General features: G+C 37.9%; 1 protein-coding gene across 1 annotated transcript in view; it reads left to right on the top strand.

The window, feature by feature from the left end:
* The window catches only part of SLC10A7 (solute carrier family 10 member 7), a 175630-nt gene that overhangs the window by 125060 nt on the left and 27938 nt on the right, over nt 1–22632 (top strand). The window contains exons 7-9 of the mRNA XM_060778873.2: nt 5100–5183; nt 20124–20289; nt 22338–22389. Of these exons, the coding sequence (XP_060634856.1) occupies nt 5100–5183; nt 20124–20289; nt 22338–22389 (302 nt within the window). The remainder of the gene's footprint in view (nt 1–5099; nt 5184–20123; nt 20290–22337; nt 22390–22632) is intronic.

Raw genomic sequence — 22632 nt, 5'->3', positions numbered from 1 at the left:
TACCACTTACTGATATGGTAGAAAGTAAAGAAGTACAGTATATTTAAAAACGCCACTTGGTAAAGGTTAAACTGTATTGTGCATACCTAAAGTTAATGAAAGTCTGGAGTTTAATTATTTATATCACTGTTTAAATCACTATTGAAGAAGATTTCATTTAATCAACATTTTAAAAGTAGTAGTAGTAGTAGTAGTAGTACAGTCAGCCTTTCACATTCATTGAGGTTACAGAACCCCCATTAAAGTGAAAATATGAAAATGAAAATGGCTATACTTTAACATGAGAGAACATCTCTCTAGGAAGTTCTTGGTCCTCCAGCATCATTCTATGATCAACTTACAGAGGAGGAACTAGGACTTCATTGGGTTTTTTTTTCATGTCGGGAGTGACTTGAAAAACTGCAAGTTGCTTCTAGTGTGAGAGAATTTGCCATCTGTAAGGATGTTACCCAGGGAAGCCCGGATGTTTTACCTTTCTGTGGGAGGCTTCTCTCATGTCCCTGAATGAGAAGCTAGAGCTGACAGATGGGAGCTCACCCTGTGCCCTGGAGTCGAACCTCTGAATTTTCACTCAGCAGTCCTGCTGGCACAAGAGTTTAACCAATTGCACCACCAGGGGCTCAACTTCATTGGATGGGGCTGGAGAAAACAGAGGAAAGTGTGGGAAATTGTCTACTTTGTAAGTGGAATGTTCTTTGTGTAGCATTCTGTCTTTAAAGAAGATGGAGATTTTTCTTACCCCCATCACAGGGGATCGCATCCTCCCAGCTCAACAATCCACTTAGAGGAAACAGAAGGTATCATTCTTAAGACAAATACTGTTTCTTTCTATGAGCCCATTTGCTTTCTCTCCCGATCTCCTTACTTTCAGGGAGACAGGAGGCATCGTTCTTAAGACAGGCACCATTTCTTTCCACAAGTCCCTTTGCTTTTTCTTCTCAATTGCCTTACTCTCAAGGAGACAGGAGGCATTGTTCTTAAGACAGATTTGGAAAGAGAAATGGAACATCAATGCTTGGTAGAAGACTGCCCAGAGGAACGTGCATTACTCTGCATCACTGAAGCCATTCAATATGGGCAAATTTGATAGATCCCATCCAAGTGTTTTTCCCTGAGTAGTCACCTGTGAATTCGCACATACCCCCCCCCTCCTCCCCTCGGGTGTCATGCCACACCTTCTGGCTGCTGTGCGGCGGAAGAGGAATGGCGATTGGCCCCTCCTAGGGGTCTTATATACTCGAGAGGGGGGGGCGGGGCCAGGAGGGGGATACAGTATTTTTAAGCTTCTAGAAGGTTCCGAAGTTGGCCTGCGCAGGCGCAGGAATACCACAATGTGCGAATTCACAGGTGACTACTCAGGAAACTACGGTTACAGGTAAGCAACCTCTCATTTGAATCACATTTTGTTTACACATGCTCTTATTTCATTGCTTCTGTTTTTTTAAATAGTTGCTGATTTTGTCATTATAGTCAATGATAAATGGGAGTTTTCAGAGTGTTGTTCTTTATTTACTGTCCTGATTTTAGAGTTGTTTTAAAATACTGGTAGCCAGATTTTGTTCATTTTCATCGTTTCCTCTCTTCTGTTAAAATTGTCCACATGCTTGTGGATTTCAATGGTTTCTCTGTGTAGTCTGACATGGTAGTTGTTAGAGTGGTTCAGCATTTTGGTGTTCTCAAATAATATGTTGTGCCCAGGTTGCTTCATCAGGTGCTCTGCTATGGCTGACTTCTCTGGCTGAGTTAGTCTGCAGTGCCTTTCATGTTCCTTGATTCATGTTTCGGCAATGTGCGTTTGGTGATCCCTATGTAGACTTGTCCACAGCTACATGGTATACAGTAGACTCCTGCAGAGGCGATAGGATCTCTCTTGTCCTTTGCTGAACGTAGCATTTGTTGGATTTTCTTGGTGGGTCTGTAGATTGTTGTAGGTTGTGTTTCTTCATCAGCTTTCCTATGCAGTCAGTGCTTCCCTTGATGTATTGTAGAACACTTTTCCTCTGGGTGGATCTTTGACTTTACTCTCGTGGCTTGTTCTTGGCCTTGCAGCTCTTCTGATGTCTGAGGTGGAGTATCCGTTGGCCTGTAGAAGCCAGTTTAGGTGGTTCAGTTCACCTTGGGGGAGGTGGGGTTCGCAAATGCTTTTGGCATGGTCTGCCAGGGTTTTAATTGTGCTTCTTTTTTTGACTTAGGTGATGGTTGGAGTTTTTATGTAGGTATCTGCATGTAGGTTTTCTGTAAACAGGGTGGTCCAATTGTTGATCTGGTTTGTGGATGACTAGGACATCTAGAAAAGGCAGTTTCCCTTCATTTTATTTTTCCATGGAATTGGATGTTTGGGTGGATGCTGTTGAGGTGTTCCAGGAACTTGTTTAGTTCTTCTTCTGCATGTCTCCAAATGGTGAAGGTGTAATCCACATGACTTGGAAATATTGCTGCACAAAATAGCAAGCAAAAAAAGACTGCTACTAACAATCATCTACCAATCTGAGAAAGATCATTTATTCCATCCCTTCTCAAAAAAAAATTGAGAAATTGAGCTCTATTGGGGGGAGGGGGGGCAAATAATTGCTGTCTGGCTTCATATTTAGCTAGAACAAAACTTTTTTCAATCAACCCGGCTTTCTTTTCCTCAGTCATTCTATGATTCTATAGAATCTTGAAGAAATTTGTAACAATATAAATATAGATATAGCTCACATAGCTAAAAGTAGATGGAAAACAAAACAATGGTACTGACTAAACATCTGTAAAATGTCATGCTGAAAAGCTTTTAAAAAATTCACTAATCTCTGTGTATATGCCATCTACTGCTTTGCTATTTGCTGTTCTGTGTAATATATCCCAGCTTTTATAGACATTTTCTGCTTCCTCAGCTTATTTCTTCTTTTTGATAATGTTCAGTCACTTTTCTTCAAGTTCTTTAAGTTCGATCAATCATTTTGACAGTAATAACATTAACTGTGGTATTTTGCACTATTCTTGGAATGGAGACTTGGCCTCATTTGATTGCATGGAGTGGAAGGGAAGATGAAAAGATGGAGAGGGAAAGATGAGTTGAAACATTTGGTCAACATTTAGCACAGTGTTTTAGGATTTGCCTGCTGTGAGCATAGTGTTACATTGGTTAAATGTTCAAAGAAATCATTCCAAAAGTCATTTCTAATCTTCTCGCACCTCATTGCAACATTATTTAGGGTAAAAGCTTAGTAAGCAGTTGATGGCGCATTATTCAAAATTTATTTGTAGCATTATGTCTTATGTCTTCCTTCTGCTTATGCCTTTTGCTTTTCTGTTCTGAAGAGAGTTACAAGATTTCTATCAAGGAGGAAATCACACCAGCCAGCTGGATCATGTTAAACCTATGAATACTTCATAAAAATATATTCGTTACTTATTATATTTGTTAACTACTTTCCTAATTAAAAATAACCCATGAGTCTTCAAACAGTCACAAAAACTTAAGGAATTACTATAGTTGGAGACACTAAAAAGAATTTTAGTATCTCAGAGAAGATAAACACATGCATTAAAAACATAAAATTAAAAAGCAATATAAACATTAAAATATTTTCTGGCAGGAGCTAAACAGAAAAGAAAGAAATTTGGTCTCCTATTTATTATTTACTTGCTTGGGTACTCTGTGATGCCTGGGTTCTTTGAAAAGGGCCCTGTTTGTTTTGGGGTATTAAGTCATATTATTTATCACTTCATCACACTACAGAATGAATCCACTTAAAATCTGGTTTCTGCCTCCTGCAGAATTCTGCGGTTTGTAGTTTAGTGCGGCTATTAAAGGCTCCTCCCTAAACTACAAACCCCAGAATTCTGCAGGAGGCAGTAACCGGATTTTAAGTGGATTCATTCTCTAGTGTGATGAAGCTCTTAGTTTATTAGTAACACTATTTATTAGAAAAAAGGCAGTCTGCTGATCAATTCCTGTTTGCTGTGTGCCCAAGGAACCCTGGGATGTCCATTCTGGAGGGAAAAACAGAAAAACTAGGAGGAAATTGTTCCTGAATGAAAACCTTCAATTGGGGGGGGGGGTGCAGTATGGTGTTTGGGGAGGACATTGACTGGGTTTGGGTTATATGTTCATGGCACCTGCTGTAACCTGAGATGTCCTTGAAGGGAGGGTCATTGGTGGCTCTTCAGCACTGTGGGTTATAGCTGTTTGTGGAAGCAGTCGGCTGTCAGTGTCAGTAGTTCTCAATTTGTGGGTCTCCAGATTTTTGGACTTGCAACTCCCAGATATCCTAACAGCTGGTAAACTGGCTGGGATTTCTGGGAGTTTTAGGCCAAAACACCTGGGGACCGAACAGGTTTGAGAACCACTGGTGTAAGTGGTGACCTCTGTCACATACACATTTTCACTGTGTATAGACTTATTTACAGTATTTAAATCCCACCCTTCTTACCCTGAAGGGGACTCAGAGCAGCCTTACAATAGGCAATAATTTGATGCCATAACAAACAGACGCAATATAATAAACACATACATTAAAAACATAAAATTAAAAAGCAATATAAACATTAAACCCATTAATTAAACCACGGAATCCCCAATCATAGTCAAAACCATTCCAGTTGTTATTGCACATATTCCATCTTCACTTATTGCATTGCAGTACTGGCCAAAGTCTTTGTCCCAGAGCCATGTTTTTACTTTCTTTCTGTAGGTCAGGGGGGAGTTCAGTAGCTGAGGGGCCACCACTGAGAAGGCCCTGTCTCTCGTCCCCACCAACCGCATCTGTGAAGGAGATGGCACCGAGAGCAGGGCCTCCCTAGACGATCTTAACTTCTAAGATGGTTCATAGAGGGAGATGTGTTTGGATAGAAGGGCGATCCATAAGTGGCCACCTAAATATACAGATCTTGGGAAATTGCCTTGCGAAAATGTCTGGCTGCAATTAAATAGTTCCAAGAATACCCCCAAAGTAGTTCATTGCATCTGTAGTTAATATTTTCTCAAAAGCTCTTAAAATAGTTACTTAAAGTTATTTAAAACAGGGAAAAACAATGGAAAACACTGTTGTTGAAAAGAGTTCATTAATAACGAAAATTCCATGCTAAATTTGCACATTCTTGTTCTCTTCCAGCTTGGATCCTCATCATCTGTGCCTTTCTCATCAATATTCTCACAGCTGTTCATGACTGTTGTTGTTCCACTCATAATTGGACAGGTATGTTTTTAAGATATATATTTCCAATATTTCAGTATCTTGTCAGTGGAAAAGGAATCTGTCCCTTTGGAAGACGTCTCTTGATAGAGAAGTTTAATAATAAGGAGATGACACCATACTTCTCCCTGAAGCCACATTATTTTTGTTGAGACTGAGCAACTGTCCCTCATTCCTATCAAACAGGTTTTTACATATCAAAAACAGAGTTTTGAACATAAATTAGAAAAGAAAAAGATATCCCAGATTCAAAGAGAGAAAAATGAGCTTGCTTTAAACAGTGAAAACATCAGAAAGGTATATGTGTGTGCTGTTTTTGAAAGGCCTCTTCCATTTTTTTCAAGTAAAGTCTCTAATTTAAAATATTCACATTCAAAATATGGCTCTTATTAATCTTCCATTTGATACTGAAAAGCCCGTGAGCTAAGTAAAGGTATATTCATTCTAGATAAAGCTGCCTTGAGTCCCTATGTCAAGAGAAATAACTGATATAAATAATATCCAACCTTTTCCACACAACCAGCCTTCCAAAAAGGGTACACAAAAAGCTGGACAACCCTTCTGTCAGTGGAGTAGACTTTTATGCTGGGCGGGGAATGTGCTAAAGGATCCCTGAAATTTATGGACGGTGCTACTACTTAATTTGGGGATCCTCCTTTACTTCTACACCACATTCTTCCCAAATAGAGAGGAATTTATCTAAAGCCAGGAACCTTCAAATCTTTGTGTAGCATTTTGTGAGGCCCAGAGAAGCTGCTTTGAGAAGGATAGGGTGGTAGAGTAGGAATAGGTCATTGCGTTGCTGTGAGTTTTCCAGGATGTATGGCCACGTTTCAAAAGCATTATCTCCTGACATTTCGTCCACATCTATAGCAGGCATCCTCAGAGGTTGAGAGGTCTGTTGGAAACTAGGCAAGTGAGGTTTATATATCTGCAGAACGTCCTGGGTGAGAGAAAGAACTTTTGTCTGCTTGGAAACAAGTGTGAATGTTGCAATTGGCCACCTTGATTAGCATTTAAGTGCCTTGCAGTTTCAAAGCCTGGCTGATTGCTGCTTGGGGGAATCCTTTAGTTGGCCCTGGTTAATTCTTTTCTGGATTTCCCCTACTTTTTGAGTGTTGCACTTTATTTACTGTCCTGATTTTAGAGGGTTTTTTAAAAAACAAAAACAAAACCTGATAGCCAGAATTTGTTCATTTTCATGGTTTCCTCTCTTCTGTTGAAATTGTCCACATGCTTGTGGATTTCAGTGGCTTCTCTGTGTAGTCTGACATGGTAGTTGTTAGAGTGGTGCAGCATTTCTGTGTTCTCAAATAATATGCTGCAACCAGGTTGGTTCATCAGGTACTCTGCTATGGCTTGACTTCTCTGGTTGAATTAGTCTGCAAACCTTTCATGTTCCTTGATCTGTTTTCTTAGTGCTGAGAGGGCAGAATTTTGTTTTACAGAATATTTAATGTGTTATTTTAAAGCCTTCCCAATACAGATTAGGAAACTAGTATTGAAAACCAGCATGAAAAGTTGGCTTTAGAGCACGATTGAACAAGCTCTAATTTTTCCCATTCCCGAGATCCCTGGGAGTAGCACCAACATGGAAGTGACCAGCACTTGGAGAGGGTTGATCCATATTTGTTTTTGGGGGAGGGGAGGAATCATGCATGTTGGCTAAAACAAAGTGTATGGTGCCACCTTATTTTATAGGAGCATCCATCCCCAACAGGCACAGTGCTTCACTTTTTTTTAAGAAAAAAGATACCTCAAAATGGCCTGGAGGACAGACAAGTCTTCTTTTGAGAGACACAAAAAGTCCCTTTAGGAATAGACTTAAAAAGCCAAAAATAAAAATACATTACAACACATATGCAAAACCACATATATACACATACACACACACACACAATGTAATTCTTGGGTGTGTCCCTCCTCCTATCCATACCTGCCTGAGCACTGGAGTCTGCTGATAAGGCCTTCTGGAGCAATGCATTATATAGAGACACAAGAAAAGGCTACCTCTTGTGTAGCATCTCAACTCTTGTATATATCTCCCATCTGAAATCTTGAATCCTGCCAGTGTCAGCCTCATTTTTGATGCCAAGTTTTAGCCTGAACATTTAGGGCCCTATGAACATAGCTTGCCTCTGACTTGGTGAAATTTTGTCTTCTGATCCATGTTATTCTGCTGAATTGCTTCAAATAGGGTGGGGTAGAAATAGTTTGATAAATAAATAATTGCCCAGGCGGTCAGTTGCCATTCCTTGTCTCCTTGTGCTACCTTGGAATTTCCATTTTCGTTATTGTTGTGTAGTAAGGCTTTAGACAGATTTCAATCTAAGTTAAAGTGTAAGTTATCCGTACTAGTTAGTTGAGTAAGGAAGGTAAGAATGTACACATGCATCTGGGTACACAAACACAGTTTTTTCTAGTTAGATAAGTGTGCACCATTGGTTTAGGGGAGTGGTTTCCAAACTGTGGTATGTAGACCAGTGGTCTTCAAGAACTAAAATATGGTCCGCAGCCTCACTGTTACTACAACGTTGCAATGAGATTCACTGGTCTCACAAAACCCTCTTATAGTGGTGAGGCAACGGCAATATAAGGAGGGAGACTGACTACCCACAAAAGGTGTGACAACAAGCCTCCTAACTCCTGCTTCTCCTCCTTCCCCCTCCCCTGAGCGGAGCCGTTCCATGTGGCGCCTGGAAGCGGGGGCACCTTGGTGTCTTTGTTTTTAGGCCTGTTCCTGAGGTTATTTGGGGTGCTGATTCAGAAAATGGCACTGGATAGACCACATCAGCTCGAGATTATTAAATATGACTTTCTGTGGGCGAGCAGATGGTGACTATTGGATGGCATATGTTCTGTATCAGAAACTACAGCCGATGTGGTCTATCCAATGCAATATTCTGAATCAGTATCCCAAATAACCAAACCAAATCTAAACTTGACCAAAAATTGATTCATAACCCTTTTGGTACTAATGTTGGAGAGTGGTAAAACTGGTAAAAAAGAACTGGTTCCTGGTAAAACTGGTCCCTAGTTAAAAAAAAAAGTTGGACACCACTGGTTTAGGGATTAATAAATGGCTGTTTGACTTATTTTTTTTATCCAACCCAATCTAATTCCATGTACTCTTGACTGGGAGATGACTTCTAGGATTTCAAATAAGAGTCTATCACGGCCCTATTTCAAGGTGCCAATTGGTAAACCAAATCTGTTAAGGTGTTTTGATACTTGAGATATAACTCTTGCTACTATGTTAACTCTCAGACGTCCCATCTGGCAAATAGTTTTGTGCTTTTTCTGATTTTGGGAACAATTTTTTATAGAGAGTGAAAAATATTTAAAATAACCCTTCCTGTTTTGGCTCAGCACTAGATAAATTACAGCATGGAAATTCTTTAAAAATATTCACATAAGGAAGGCTTTTCTGTGGATTTGTTTTAATTTTTTATATTGTTTCCGCGCAGGATAGATCTAGGTTACACTGTGTTAGTTGATGATTGTTGATGCCATTTATTCATGAGCGAACAGAGATGTGTGGGGATAATTTTTTTCAGTTCGTACCTTGGGTGGCAAAATAATACTGGTTTCATGCATCTCTAAGTCACATTGCCTTGTTTTATAAAAATATTGTGAGTCTGGACAAAGATTGTGATCTCCTTGTTTGCATTGTCTCCTTTTAACGGGGAAGTGACAGGTAACAGAAAAACGAATAGCACGGCAAGATTTCTCTTCCCTTTTCTGCTGTCCTTCTCCTTTCTCTAGACTTAAGTGCTTCTGACAGACTTTTATTTTATGTTTTATTTTAAAGAGTGATTTATGATTAAAACTTAATGAAATAGAATTTTCACAGTGCTTTTATTATATTCTACCAGTTTGAACATATTTCAAAGCAGCACACCAAAACCCACTGTTCTCTATGAATAAATAATAAAAGCCATGGCTGTACATTATCATTCATGCATTCTCTAGTTGTCCATTGGTGATTTGTTTGCCATCCTGAAGTGGATGCCTTATAGTAAATGGTCCTTAACTAGAACCGAAATTACTTATTACAGTCGTACTCATTTAAAATATAAATATTCAGGCAGAACAACCAAGTTAAACTGTGCTGATTGGAAAGGAAAACAGATTCACCACCCAGTCATAAGTTCATTGAGCTGTTCTATGCAGATACAACATTTCTGCAAATGGACCGTGGAAGTAAATTTTATGAGTGTCCTATGGGGAATCTGCCCCATGGATTAACCCCCAAGTTGGAAAGCAGTCAGCATTAAATGCGTATATGGAAAAGTTATTTTTAAGGTGGTATGATGTCACTTAATGGCTACCATGGAAGCTAGAAGTCATGTGTGAGTTTCTGTGTTGACATAAGGGGTGCTGTTATAACATTCTCAAAATTAGTCATTATTACACTTATAATACACTTCAAAGCCCTGATAGGTATTACTCATGATCCCCATTACATTGTTTGTACATCCTCTGGGGATTCCATAACACGTTTTTGTCATTGCAGCGCAACCACCATTTGGGCAAATTCTGCAATGACAAAAGATCAGCTATAAATGCCACTTTTTCAGAGTCATTTCTTCATTTTCCATTCTCTCTTGAGAAGGGAAAGGAATGTATACATTCTTGAAGGGAAATTAAATACATCGAATATCAGAATTAAAGATAGTGGTGTGTGCACATGTAGTTGTGAATACATACCATTTAACTCAATCAGATTGCTTTTGACTATAGATGTGTAGGATTACTATTAATATCAGCTCTATTTAAGCATTTTGTGTTTGTGCAGTTAGAATTATAAGAAGATAAGAACAGATGTCTCCATCGCCCTACTCTGCTATTCCACAGGAAGGAGGCGAACCTACAATAAAATATGTAGGCCAAAGCCAGGGCAAATCATTCTTTGGGGGCTATGACTCTAACCAAGAATTTTAAATTCCTGATGGCTACTAGAATTATACTCCAAAAAGTTCTGTTGTAACCTTCCTACATGGTTGTGCAATGTTCTAATTAGTATGGTGAGTTTATGCAGTTACAGCTTGGCCCCAGTTTGAGACCTTCTCAAAAATGTCAGCTGAAGGAAGACAGGAATGGTACGTGGGTCTGAGATTGAGTAGATGAAGCCTGGCACTCGCCCTCTACATCTGTGAGTCTTAACTTTTGGACCTCAATTTAGAGAACCCCTGAACATAGGCTGTTCTGACTGAGGTTTCTTTGAGTCAAGTCCAAAACATCTGGAGAGCCAAAGGTTGTGAACCACTTGGTTGCTCAAAATGAGCTACAATTTGACACTCAAAAGAAAAGAAAAGCATAGCTATTCTTAAGAAACGTTTTGACTCAGAGATATTTATAACTTTAATCCATATAAAAGTGGTCCTGTTTATTGCTAAACTTCAGCTGAATTTCAGGAAGAAGCAGTAATCTTCTGGGAGACCAACACTGCTGAAAAGCTGTTTGGAAAAATTGAGATGACAGATTAACAGCATTCATGCCATAGTTCACTCTTATCTGACACTTGACTTTAACTACAGGCAGATGAATTCTCGATAGGAAGGTAAACAAAGGAAAATATAATGTAGTGCACCCTAAAACTGTCATAAAAGATTTTCTTTGTGGTGTTGTTGTATTGCAGCGTTTTTAACGTTAAGGAAACCAAGGCTTTAAAATTGTCCTCAAATTATTCAGTGATTTCAGCAATGGGCAAAGGCATGCTACTTCTTAACTGAAGCTGAGTAGATAAGGGCATTCTGCTGTGTGTTACAATTATTCCTAATGTGAATTATAATGGATAAAAATACATGACTAAAATATATACTATTTTAATTATAGTACCATATGTACTCATGTATAAGTTGACCACATATAACCTTTGAGGGCAAGTTAGGAGCCAAACTTAAGGATTTTCATATGATTATTTGCAGATTTGGAATCTCTAGATCAGTAGCTCTCAACCTGTGGGTCCCCAGATGTTTTGGCCTACAACTCCCAGAAATCCCAGCCAGTTTACCAGCTGTTAGGATTTCTGGGAGTTGAAGGCCAAAACATCTGGGAACCCACAGGTTGAGAACCACTGGTCTAGATCCTCCAACATGACTCTGTGGTCATCTTCTGCCATACAGTTGTGCTGGAGGACACTGAGCAGTGGTTCTTAACCTTTGGTCCTCCGGGTGTTTTGGACTTCAGCTCCCACAATTCTTAATAGATGGTAAGTTTGCTGGGATTTCTGAGAGTTGAAGTCCAAAACACCTGGAGGACCAAAGGAGAACCTAGAGGTTTTCAGAGAGAACATTTATCACATTTATTCTGTGTTCAGATTCTGGCAAATAGTAGGGTTTCTTTGTTTTTGTTTTTAAGGTTGTGTTTATTTCACTTTTACTGGGATCCTGCCCTCTAACTCCAGTGAATGCGGACTACTGACTTTAGTTGAAAGGCCAGATCTTTGCAAGGCCTAGAATCAGCAAACCCAGAAATCTTATAGGCTACCTAGCCCTATATAAAGAATCTAGCAGATCGATCTCAATCGCTGGGGACCAAATTATAAAGATCTATTCAGATCACTAATCAATGCTGCCACCATTAGTTTCTTCAAAACTGATTAAAGTTACTTTGGAAATCTTCAAGTATAGAGGGACACTTGAGTCAGGTTTAGATGAACACTAAATAACAAAGTTTATTATATAGAACGGGTACAAGTGCTTCAATATCTTGGCTGTTACAGAAAGTTGTGTCTCAAAAGCGTGATGGTTACAAGAATGGTTCTATCTTTGTTACAAAAGAGTTTCTTCTCTCCCTCCAAAACAAAACAAGAATCCTAACAGGACTGTGTCTCTGCCAGAGATCCTTCAGTAGCCCAGATAAATCTAGCCTGATTCTATCCTGCTACTACCCAGCTATTCTCCTAATAGCTGTCAGTTTGCTTTAGCTACCCTGCTAGCAAACTCCTGGCCAGACTTAGGCCTTATTTCCTAACTCTAACACCACTACACTTCTAACTCCCTTTCTCTTCAAACCCTAAACTACCAACTCCTCTCTAAAACTTAAAACGCTCCTTTTTTCCCTCTCAGTTCCTCCTAAACTCCGCCCCCTTTTTCTCCACCAATCCCGGCCATTCCCTGCTCTGCACTACACTAAAATGGCCGTCGAGGCTTCGCCTTGCCCACATCCTATCTGTTAAAAGGTAAGAGTTCTTCACACCCTACCCTTCCATTAAGTCCATTTATCATTGTAGCTGCATTTCTATGACTATCATGAACCTTTATTTATAGAGTCAGCATTTATTTTGTAGGAACACCTGATATTTTATGAAGAAAAGAGTATTGGAAGTTTTCTCACTGAAGTATTCTAGACTGAATTCAAACTGTGCCTCCATCATGTTGGCTCATTACTAAAACCAATTATTATATAGTATTCTATAGTCGTTTCACTCAGAACTACTGTCAAGGTTATTTATTATTTTACGCTGTTATTTTACTGACACAAAAACACAGTATGACACAGCAAATGAAATATATATGCTGGATTTACTCTGTTGTTGTTGTTGTTACATTTATTGTTTTACTCTATTTATTATTATTATTATTATTATTATTATTATTATTATTACATTTATCATTTTATTTTATTATTATTACATTTATTATTTTACTCTATTTATTATTGTTATTATTACATTTCCATTTTTACTCTATTTATTATTATTATTATTATTATTACTATTATTATTATTATATTTACTATTTTACTCTATTATTATTGGAAGGATACGTAAGCTCATTTACACCGAAGAACGTTAGAATAATGGTTTAATTCAGAATTGGGCAGTCTTATCTTAAATTAGAGTTTTATGTAAATATTCAAAAACATAAATCCTACTGATGCCTCAATTAGTGTAATTTTATTGGTATCTAGTTTTATTTTGAAATTTACCAGTAGCTACTGCATTTCCTGCCCTCAGTTTATACTTGAGTCAATCCATCTTCCCAGTTTTTTGTGGTAAAATTAGGTGCCTTGACTTATATTCAGATCGGATTATACTCGAGTATATATGGTACATAAGTATAGAGCACCACGCTTATGTGGATGTGACTAGATAAAGGATGCAATGTAGTATCATTTCTATATGCTGTGGGTCTAACGGTTGTATCTGTAATGTCAACGGCTGTGTGTGCATGTTTATTTTATTCTACTGCTGAAACTGCCAGTGCAGTTATCTGTACTGCTGTAATTTTAATATAAGTAGACAGCATTGCAGGCATGCCAGTAAAACAAGCTTTCAGTTCAGTAAAGATAACTTTACATCCAGAAGATCAAAAGGTCTTTGCTGTATGTTGTGTATGTCTGTGTATTGGCCTTTTATTTCAGGAAAGGCCAGTTCACAAGGGGACTATGTGGAATAAAGAAAGGACTGATGACCTCCTCACCCATTTCTGTTCTCTAGAACGTCTCCTCCTGAACTAATTCTTTCCTCAAATATAAGGCTTATCATGGTTCCGTTCTGTGTGTTTGCATGTAAAGTGAAGTTAAGCTCTCAGGTAGAAACAGGTAGATGGAATGTCCTTTTTGAATCAACTTGTTGGAAAGGTGGCATATAAATAATGCAGATACATCCATAATTTATAAATGCAGCAATCTTAACACTTCCTTGCTTGGTGGCCTCAGATGCCTTTGTATAGTTGACCACACACCCAACCGTTCCTTGCTGCAGGAGTGTACGGCATAGGAATAACTTTGCACTCACAGTACGAGGAGTACATGATGGGTGAAGGAAAGGGAAAACAGAGACAGCTGGACCCAAATTTGGTAATAGAGAAGTCTGCCTTCTTCTTTCTTGTCTCTTTTGCCCGCAAGAGAAATTTGAACAGACTTGAACAATTTGGTTTTCTTCATTGGGATGGGACTCTGTGCTCCACACCTTAAAAACAGAAAAAGAGCTCTATCATTTGGAGAACTGCTGTGGCAGAAAGTTGTAGTGTCTCCAGTTCAATCTGAATTTGTTCATGTGCTATAAAGTGACCTAAACCGTCACCCCCAATTTTAACACAGAGATAATAATACCAATCTACTATACAAGCTTAAGAACTGAGAAGAATATGTATGAATATCTGTATCGAATGCTTTAGTTTATAACTAAATAATCCAGTGAATTTTTCTGAGAAGCTTCTGCTATGTTTGTTTGTTATTTTAAATATTTGGTGATTGCCTCTCAGCCTAACATGACTCCTAATATTATATACAATGATAGATTGAAGCAACTTTATAAACACAGAGAATTGAAATAGTCAGAAAAGTGTTGAAGACCAATTGAAAGAATACAGTCATGACTGGACCAAGTTTGATTTCCTTTGGAGGGATTACTACAACTGTGGTGCCACTGCAAAAAAAAAAAATGTCTCTGTATTCACCCTGTTTTTTTGTTGATGTTTTTTTAAATTGAAATTTCCATAACCTTTTTTGAAAATGGCATTTATAACCTTTTGGTAAAACCAGGAATTTCCCTGAGAAAAGTTAAAAACTCACTTGAGTCAACCTTCTCTTTAGTGGTAAATATCCACTAGTATTCATGCAAGGCAATTAGGTTTCTCAGCTGTTAGATTGATATCCCTAGTTATCTCTTTGAACTAGTAGGAACAAAGATATGCCAATGCACAAAAACAAATATATATATAGAGAGAGAGAGAGTGTGCATGAGCAAGCGAGCAGGGTTTCAGAAGTGTTCTTTTCAGTTGCCCAAGACATCTATTCTTGCTTAAAACATCTTAGTTTAAATACCATGCTCTCAAGAGACAAAAAATTAAAATAGTCTTCTTTAAAAATAACGTAGTTGGATTACTCACAAACTTCATGTATTCTGCATACAGGTATATTGCATATCAATCCAGTTTTAAGTAGTTTCTCTGTGCAGATAATACAGGGCACTTATAATCAACAGTCCAAAGTCTAAAGCATCTCTCCTATCTGAGAGTCTAATTGAGTCTCTTCTCTATAGCATTTTGTTTCTGCTGACATTTAAAAGCATACAGTGTCTAAAATGGAGTCTGAGATCTGAACAGTCCCAGTTACGATCACATGGTCTGCAGCCCCTCCCACAACAGAGTTAAGGAAAACTGCATACCAATACACACATATACAATACAGTAAGCAATCTGAATTATATAAAGACAAACCACTAGTGGAGGCTTGTTCAGCTGTATGATGGGACATTTATTTATTTATTCATGATGGGACATTTATTTATTTATTTATTCCAGGCCCAGTTTCATTATGTCCTAGTGTATTGTTTATTGCTTGTTGTTATATTGCTTTAATTGTTTTTAATTTGCCTTGGGTTTTGTATTGTTATGTTGTGTGTTGAGGCCTTGGCCTTTGTAAGCCGCATTGAGTCCTTCGGGAGATGCTAGCGGGGTACAAATAAAGTTTAATAATAATAATAATAATAATACTAATAATAATAATATTTATGGCATTTGTAGCCCGCCTTTCTCAGCCTTGCAGCGACTCAAGGCAGCACACAGAAATAGCAATTTTAGTGCCATACCACTGAGAAGGCCCTGTCTCTCATCCCCGCCAGGCGCGCTTGTGAGGAAGGTGGGATTGAGAGCAGGGCCTCCCCAGCCTTCTTGCAGCTGAAAATCTCATACTTGCGGCAGGTTCATATATAAGTGGAACGATATCCTGGCCCCGAGCTGTTTAATACTTTGTCTCTTGAATTCAGATCAGATGCAGATCGGAAACCAATGCCATTAGTACAAACACAGTCATATGTGGTCTCCAAAGTGGACACCTGACAACAGCCTGACTGATGCATTTTGCATTAGTTGGAGCTTCTGAAAACTTTTCAAGGGCAGTCCCTGTAGAGTGCATTATGGTAATCCTAATAGGGAGATAATTAAGACATGAGCCACTATGGCCAAATCTGAACTGCATAGGAAGCAATGCAGACAGTACATCGATGAAAACTACACAAAGACACTCTTGGCCATCGCATCCCTTTTACACAACACAGTTATAGTTCTCCAACTTCACTTCAACAACTATGTTCCCATCCTATGGAATCCCCTTCTTTGACAAAATGGGACATTTCAACCCTTAAGATGTCCCTCCAAAAAGAATTATCAATAAAGTAAAAAAAATCCAGTAGTTTTCTCCCAGAATCAGTAGTAAAAAAAAATTCAGTTATTTCAATGTTGAAATATTTCTACTTCATGTTGAGTGATGAAGAGGCGACGTGTTCAAATAAACCCTTTATTTTCCCCTGGAGCCTTACAGAGCATGGATTTAGAAACGTTCTCAGTCTTGAGAATTTAAGTGTGAATACTTTAAATGGTTTCTACTTTATAACACACTCTGGCTAAATTATATAAAACCTGGCATAACCTTTTATGCATTATTGTAGAAGGTGTCATTTATTAAATGAACTTCCACAATGTTAAAAGACAACATGCATATTTCTAAAAAGTCACGTTCTCCCCAACACCATAACGATAATGATATTATGTATAATGTAATACAGTATAACTAATAATACGATATAATAATTGTATGTTATAATTACATGTAATATTACTAATAATATTGCAGTATACTGGTATAGTACAATATAGTAATATATAATACTAATATTGTGCTATGCTAATAATTATAATATATTGTAGGTACATATTTAATATTGATCATAATATAATACTACTAATATAATAATAAAATATAATATATATTTTAAATTACATGTAATATTACTAATAATATTGCAGTATAGTGGTATAGTACAATATAAGTAATATATAATACTAATATTGTGCTACGCTAATAATATAAAAATATAATATATTGTATGTACATATAACTTGTAAGCTCCTCTGAGTTCCCTGAGAAGGTGAGAAGGGTGGAATATAAATGCCGTAAAGAAATAAATAAACACACACACCCGTTTCCTCCAGGAATAATGACAACTGCACACAGTATTTACAATTATTAGCCTTAGAAATATTTTAGGGTTAATTCTGTTAGAGCAATTGTATTCACCAGTGATATATTGATTTGGACTAAGTGAAAAAAATCAGTGAAAAAAAGTGCTAGTCCTGGCAGAGACAACTTGAAAATCTCATAAAGTTGCTTTAATTTTGTTCTTGGGCAGCCAATCTGAGATGATTTAATTTGAGCCTATTGTGGTAATAATTTATCATTAGTGGTGTCATTATTGGGAGGTAACATGTCATCTCTAGCACCCTCAGATTAGTATCTAGCATGAAATCGCTGTGTTACTTCTAAAACACCACAGTAATACAAACTGTTGGGCTATCTCCTGAGAAGTCTTGTAACGTATGATTAAAAAATTAATGCAAATCATGGCTTGTATCATTTCTTTCCAGTTAGATTTGCTCTTCTAAATTTAAAAATGCTTGAAAATAATCCACTCTTTAAATAGAGCTGTTTCAAACAGGTTCTTGTGCTCATAAAACTTTTCAAGCAACTTAAAAGTTAAAACTCACAATGCTGGAAACAAATGTCTTTTAAATTAACTATTTAAAATGCAACGAACTCTGAAGCCCCAGAAGATTTGGTAGTAAATAAAGATTTCATTCATACATATTCCTCTAGAGGGGATCTGATTTTTCATATTTTCCAGGAAATTTTCTAATAGTGGTGCCACCAGTAAAAAGATCAAGATGTAGCAAAAGATAACCTCGAAAGCTGACAGAAATAGCATCTAAAAGAGTGGTTCTCAATCTGTGGGTCCCCAGGTGTTTTGAGCTACAACTCCCAGAAATCCCAGCCAGTTTACCTGCTGTTAGGATTTCTGGGAGTTGAAGGCCAAAACATTGGGGGACCCACAGATTGAGAACCACTGTGAGATGTTGGTGTAAATATTCTCTAATTGTTTAGTGTTTCAAAGGTGGAATCAAAACCTTTGAATTTATCCCAGACAAATTCTGGGATTACCTCACCTTAAGAGTTAGGAAATGCAATTCTGGGCTACTTGCAGCATCTGAACCAGTGGTTCTCAGCCTGTGAGTTCCCAGATATTTTAGCCTTCAACTCCCAGAAATCCGAACAGCTGGTAAACTGGCTGGGATTTTTGGGCATTGTAGGCCAAAACAACTGGTGACCCACAGGTTGAGAACCACTGACCTCATCCATGGCAACACAATGTGCCTTGAAGCAATCCAGCTAAGAGTGCATTTATGAGATGATGGCTTGGGTGCTTCCAGAAAAGCATAGATGATAGAGAATGTTTTTGGGCATGAGTAATCTCGGTGCCTGAGAAGATCAGTGCCAAATCCAAGAGTACATCCAAGCTGTAGGTTTTCTTTACTATGACTAATGTGACCCCCATCAGGAACGCATGTGTTGAACTAATTAAGACAAGTAGGGGGCTCCACATCTGCATGGTGCTTAGTTTCTTATCGTTCATTTCTGATTTCAAATAATCATTCATGGAGAACTATGCCAGACCAGATACAGAATGAAACTGAATACCAGCAGCATGCCATTGACACTGAACTGCAGACCTTTGATTGAGTTCATGTATAAGCAATATGCAGCCATTCAAATGCACATATACTAACACATGAAGGGGTAGCACACTATTTTCGTCCCATCTATACAAGGAGAGCAAATTTCTGAGAAAGGAGCTTCCTTTATGCATGGATGCTGTTGGCACAAAACAAACATGAGTTTCTCGTGATCCAAATGACATGGAGTCTCCATGGATATAGGAAGTCTTCCTCTTGAGAAAGTCAGCTCCCACATGTAGAGGGTGATAAACACTTTAAAAGGGCAAAGGTAGTATGCTTTCTCACATTGTGTGTTTACCATTCTCAAATTCTGAATGCTTCTCTAGAACTATAGTTGTGTGCAGATATTAACTGTCATGAGACTAGGTCCGTAATTCTTATGGGGAATAATTATTCCAGTAGCATCTTCTGGAAGCATCTAGTAGAGAGCTTGAAAAAGTTTCCTTTTTTGGATTACAACTCTAGCCATGATAATTGGAAGATTCTGGAGTTGTAGTCCAAAAAAGTACCCTTTCCAAGTTTTTGGTCTCATGATTTTCAGCCCACTCAAGTCAGCACAGAAAATTATTATTCTGATGGTCCTGATGGCTGTCATAAGAATCAGCTGTGTTTCTGGGAATTAGCATAAACTAAAACATGTTTTTTTTTTGTTTCTTCCTCACCTAAAAAGAGGGTCAAATGAATTAAAAACTAACTTCATTTTGAGATTCCTGAATGTGAAAACATACATCAAACAACATAGACTTGCTCATTTTCCTATGCTTTTTCTAGTGTTCCAGAAGCATGCAACTGGCATTTGTCTTTGGATTTACAAAAAACTCTAGATCTTCAGACTCTGAATTATTTAAGCTCCCACAACACATGCACTTTTGCTTTTCAAGCATGAGTTATAATTTAATTAAAAACTTCTGGTGCATCGCTAGCTATTTAAATATTTAAATGTTCCATGGATCACTTTCGATTATCTGCTCACATGAAATTCCTGAAGATGTCAGATTTTTAAGATTCCCAAAGTTACACTTGGAATTGTCTGTTGATGCAAAGGGGACTGTGATAATTACATACATCCATTAGTATCAGCAGAGGAGATAAACTTTGGGGAGGCTTAATGGGCATGTCTCAGTGACAGCTAGCAAAGAACATTTGGCATGATTAAGGACAGATTTGAATGTACTTGAAAATATACTCTCATTATGGACACCCAGTGGAAGTTGCACTACAAATGTTAAATTCCCCAGAAGAAGAGTTATGTGGCAGGGAAGCTTTGAAATCCACTGTGGCCGTCATCCAAATTATTCTCTTCTCTTTATGTCTTTCCGCTGTCAGATTCATTTTGTGATGCCTAACTTGGCTTCGTGTGTGTGTTGAAAAGAGGCAACCTGTTGATTTCCTCTTTTTTTTCTCCCTCCTTGTGTTTCAGATTGTCCGAAGATACATCAAGGAATGGCTTGAGAGAAAGAAGCCTCCATTTGGTGCTATCAGCAGCTGCGTGCTCCTCATGATCATCTATACAACTTTCTGCGATACATTCTCCAATCCAAATATTGACCTTGATAAATTTAGCCTGATTATAATAGTTTTCATAAGTAAGTACAGCTTAAACATTGTCATTTCTTTAAGCTGCTGGGGCATTATTCAAAAGAGCAGTGTATTCCTATCCTATTCAAGGGGTAAGATCCCATGATGCCTTGACATGTCGCTACTGAACTTCATTGTCTTGCATCTGCAGTCTTGCATGCAATGATTTGTAGTTCCCAACTTCTTTTTGACCAGGGACCACTTGACCAGGGACCACTCTTCAACCAAAAGGGTTATGAATCTGTTTTTGGCCAACTTTAGATTTGGTTTGATTATTTGGGATGCTGATTCCAAAAATTGCATTGGATAGACCACATCAGCTCTAGTTTCTGATGCAGAACATATGCCATCCAGTAGTCGCCATCTCCTCGCCCATAGAAAACCATATTTAATAATCTAGAGCTGATGTGGTAGTAGTAATAGTTCATGAGTCTCTCCCCTCCTGAAATCCTTGTTGTCTCGACACTATAAGAGGGTTTCATGAGACCAGCCACTCTCATTAATGCGTCATTCGAAAAAACAGTGTTGTAATGGTGAAGCCACAAACCATATTTTCGTTCTTGTGGACCACTGGTGGTCCATGGACCACACGTTGGGAACTACTATTCTACAGCAATGCTGTGCAGTTTGTATTGCTGAATGCATATTTTTCAAAAGAATATGGAATTAACACTTTTAAAAACATTGGATCTTAATTTATCAATAATATCTCAGTAGAATGGGATTCATCTACTATGTATGATGTATTACTTGATGGAGAAACATACTTGTGCTCATTAGTGATGTTCCCAGATTTATTGGTTGTGCTATTTACAACCAATAAATCACCAAGACCTCTGTCTGGCAATCACAAAACCGTTTGCCACTTTGAGTCTCTGTTAAGAGAGAGACGTGGCATATAAATAAATATAGTAGCAGCAACAACTGGACAGTCTTAGGATGATATCAGGCAGGCCTGTAGCCGGGGGGTGGGGGGTGGGGGTGGGGTCCAACCCCCCCCCCCCATTTTTTTCTGGCTACGGCCCTGGGATTTCCAGATCACTCTCCTATCACTGCTCACTTAGAAGTGGCTTCAGCATGTTATTACAGACATTATCTTTATAAGTAACTTTCCAAGCTTTACTGAAAAGACCGTGCTGCCAAGAGTTGCATTAACATTAAAAATGCTCTGTGTTTTTTCATGCTGTAAATGTCCTTTTCAAGATAGCGGGGTTGCCAGAATGTAGGACCTCTTTGTAAGAAGAACTGAAAGAAAGAAGCCAAGGGACAAATTCTAAAGTGTAGTCAATCTATTTTGGTCCTGTTTGGAGAGTTCCCTTTGAACTCTTTGCTATGAGGATGCAATTACTGATACAGCAAGTGTCGGTTTTAAATCCTATTATGCTTCAGTTAGTTCTTTACCTTTAGCAAGAAGTAACAAAGCATAACAAAGCTTCTGATCATAAGCTTTAAAATGGCATGTAATCTCCTGGAGCAATATAGACCTAAAGCCAATTAAATGCAGTGAAGACTTGCAAATCCCATTGATTCACCGGATGCATTTTAGTCCAGTACCAATTGGATTTAGACCATAGATTTTACCAAGAACTTGTCCACACTTTACTGACTAGTGTAAGTTTTCTAAGGTGTGGATTATTTTTAGGTGAGAAAAATCATATTTTTCAAGATCCTACAATCCATAAAAGTCTAACTTACATTATCACATGTTTCTTATGCAGTCAATTTTTATACAGAGTATAAAGGATCTCCTGCATTATTTTTTTCCTACTCTGAGATTAGTATTTGTGTGAGGATCTTTTGATGGTTTTTAATGCTATGGGCACATGAATAGCCAGGATGAATTGTATCACTTGCCTGATCATTATATTCATAACTGAAATTGAATGAATGAATAACTACATAAATAAATAGTAGGTAAACATTAATATCTCTCTTGATACATTATAAAATATGGGCTTTTTCCTATGGGAAAGATTGATATGTATTTTAAATTTCACATTTGTATGGGTCGTTTCTTGTTACACATTCACATTTCTCAAACTGATTAACTTTTCAGTATTTTCGATTCAGCTGGGATTCATGCTGTTAACGTTCTTCTTTTCTACAAGGTATGTAATAGTAGTAAAATTTCTCTCTGTGACAAAATAGAATACTTAGGTACAAAACGCAGGCAGGGGGAATTCACCCTTCTTGTGCCACACATTCTTCAGAATTAGAATAGAGTTATTTCAGATACAGAACAGTGTGTGTGTGTGTGTGTGTGTGTATACTCAAGTATAAGCCAAATTTTCACCCCCCCTTTTAGGCTGAAAAAGCCCCCCTTCGGCTTATACTCAAGTCAAAGTTATTTA

This window comes from Anolis sagrei, chromosome 5 (genome assembly GCF_037176765.1).
Source record: "Anolis sagrei isolate rAnoSag1 chromosome 5, rAnoSag1.mat, whole genome shotgun sequence".
In the NCBI taxonomy this organism is placed as follows: Eukaryota; Metazoa; Chordata; class Lepidosauria; order Squamata; family Dactyloidae; genus Anolis; species Anolis sagrei.
The sequence above is the reverse complement of the archived record's forward strand: the minus strand, read 5'-3'. Positions and strand labels throughout refer to the sequence as shown.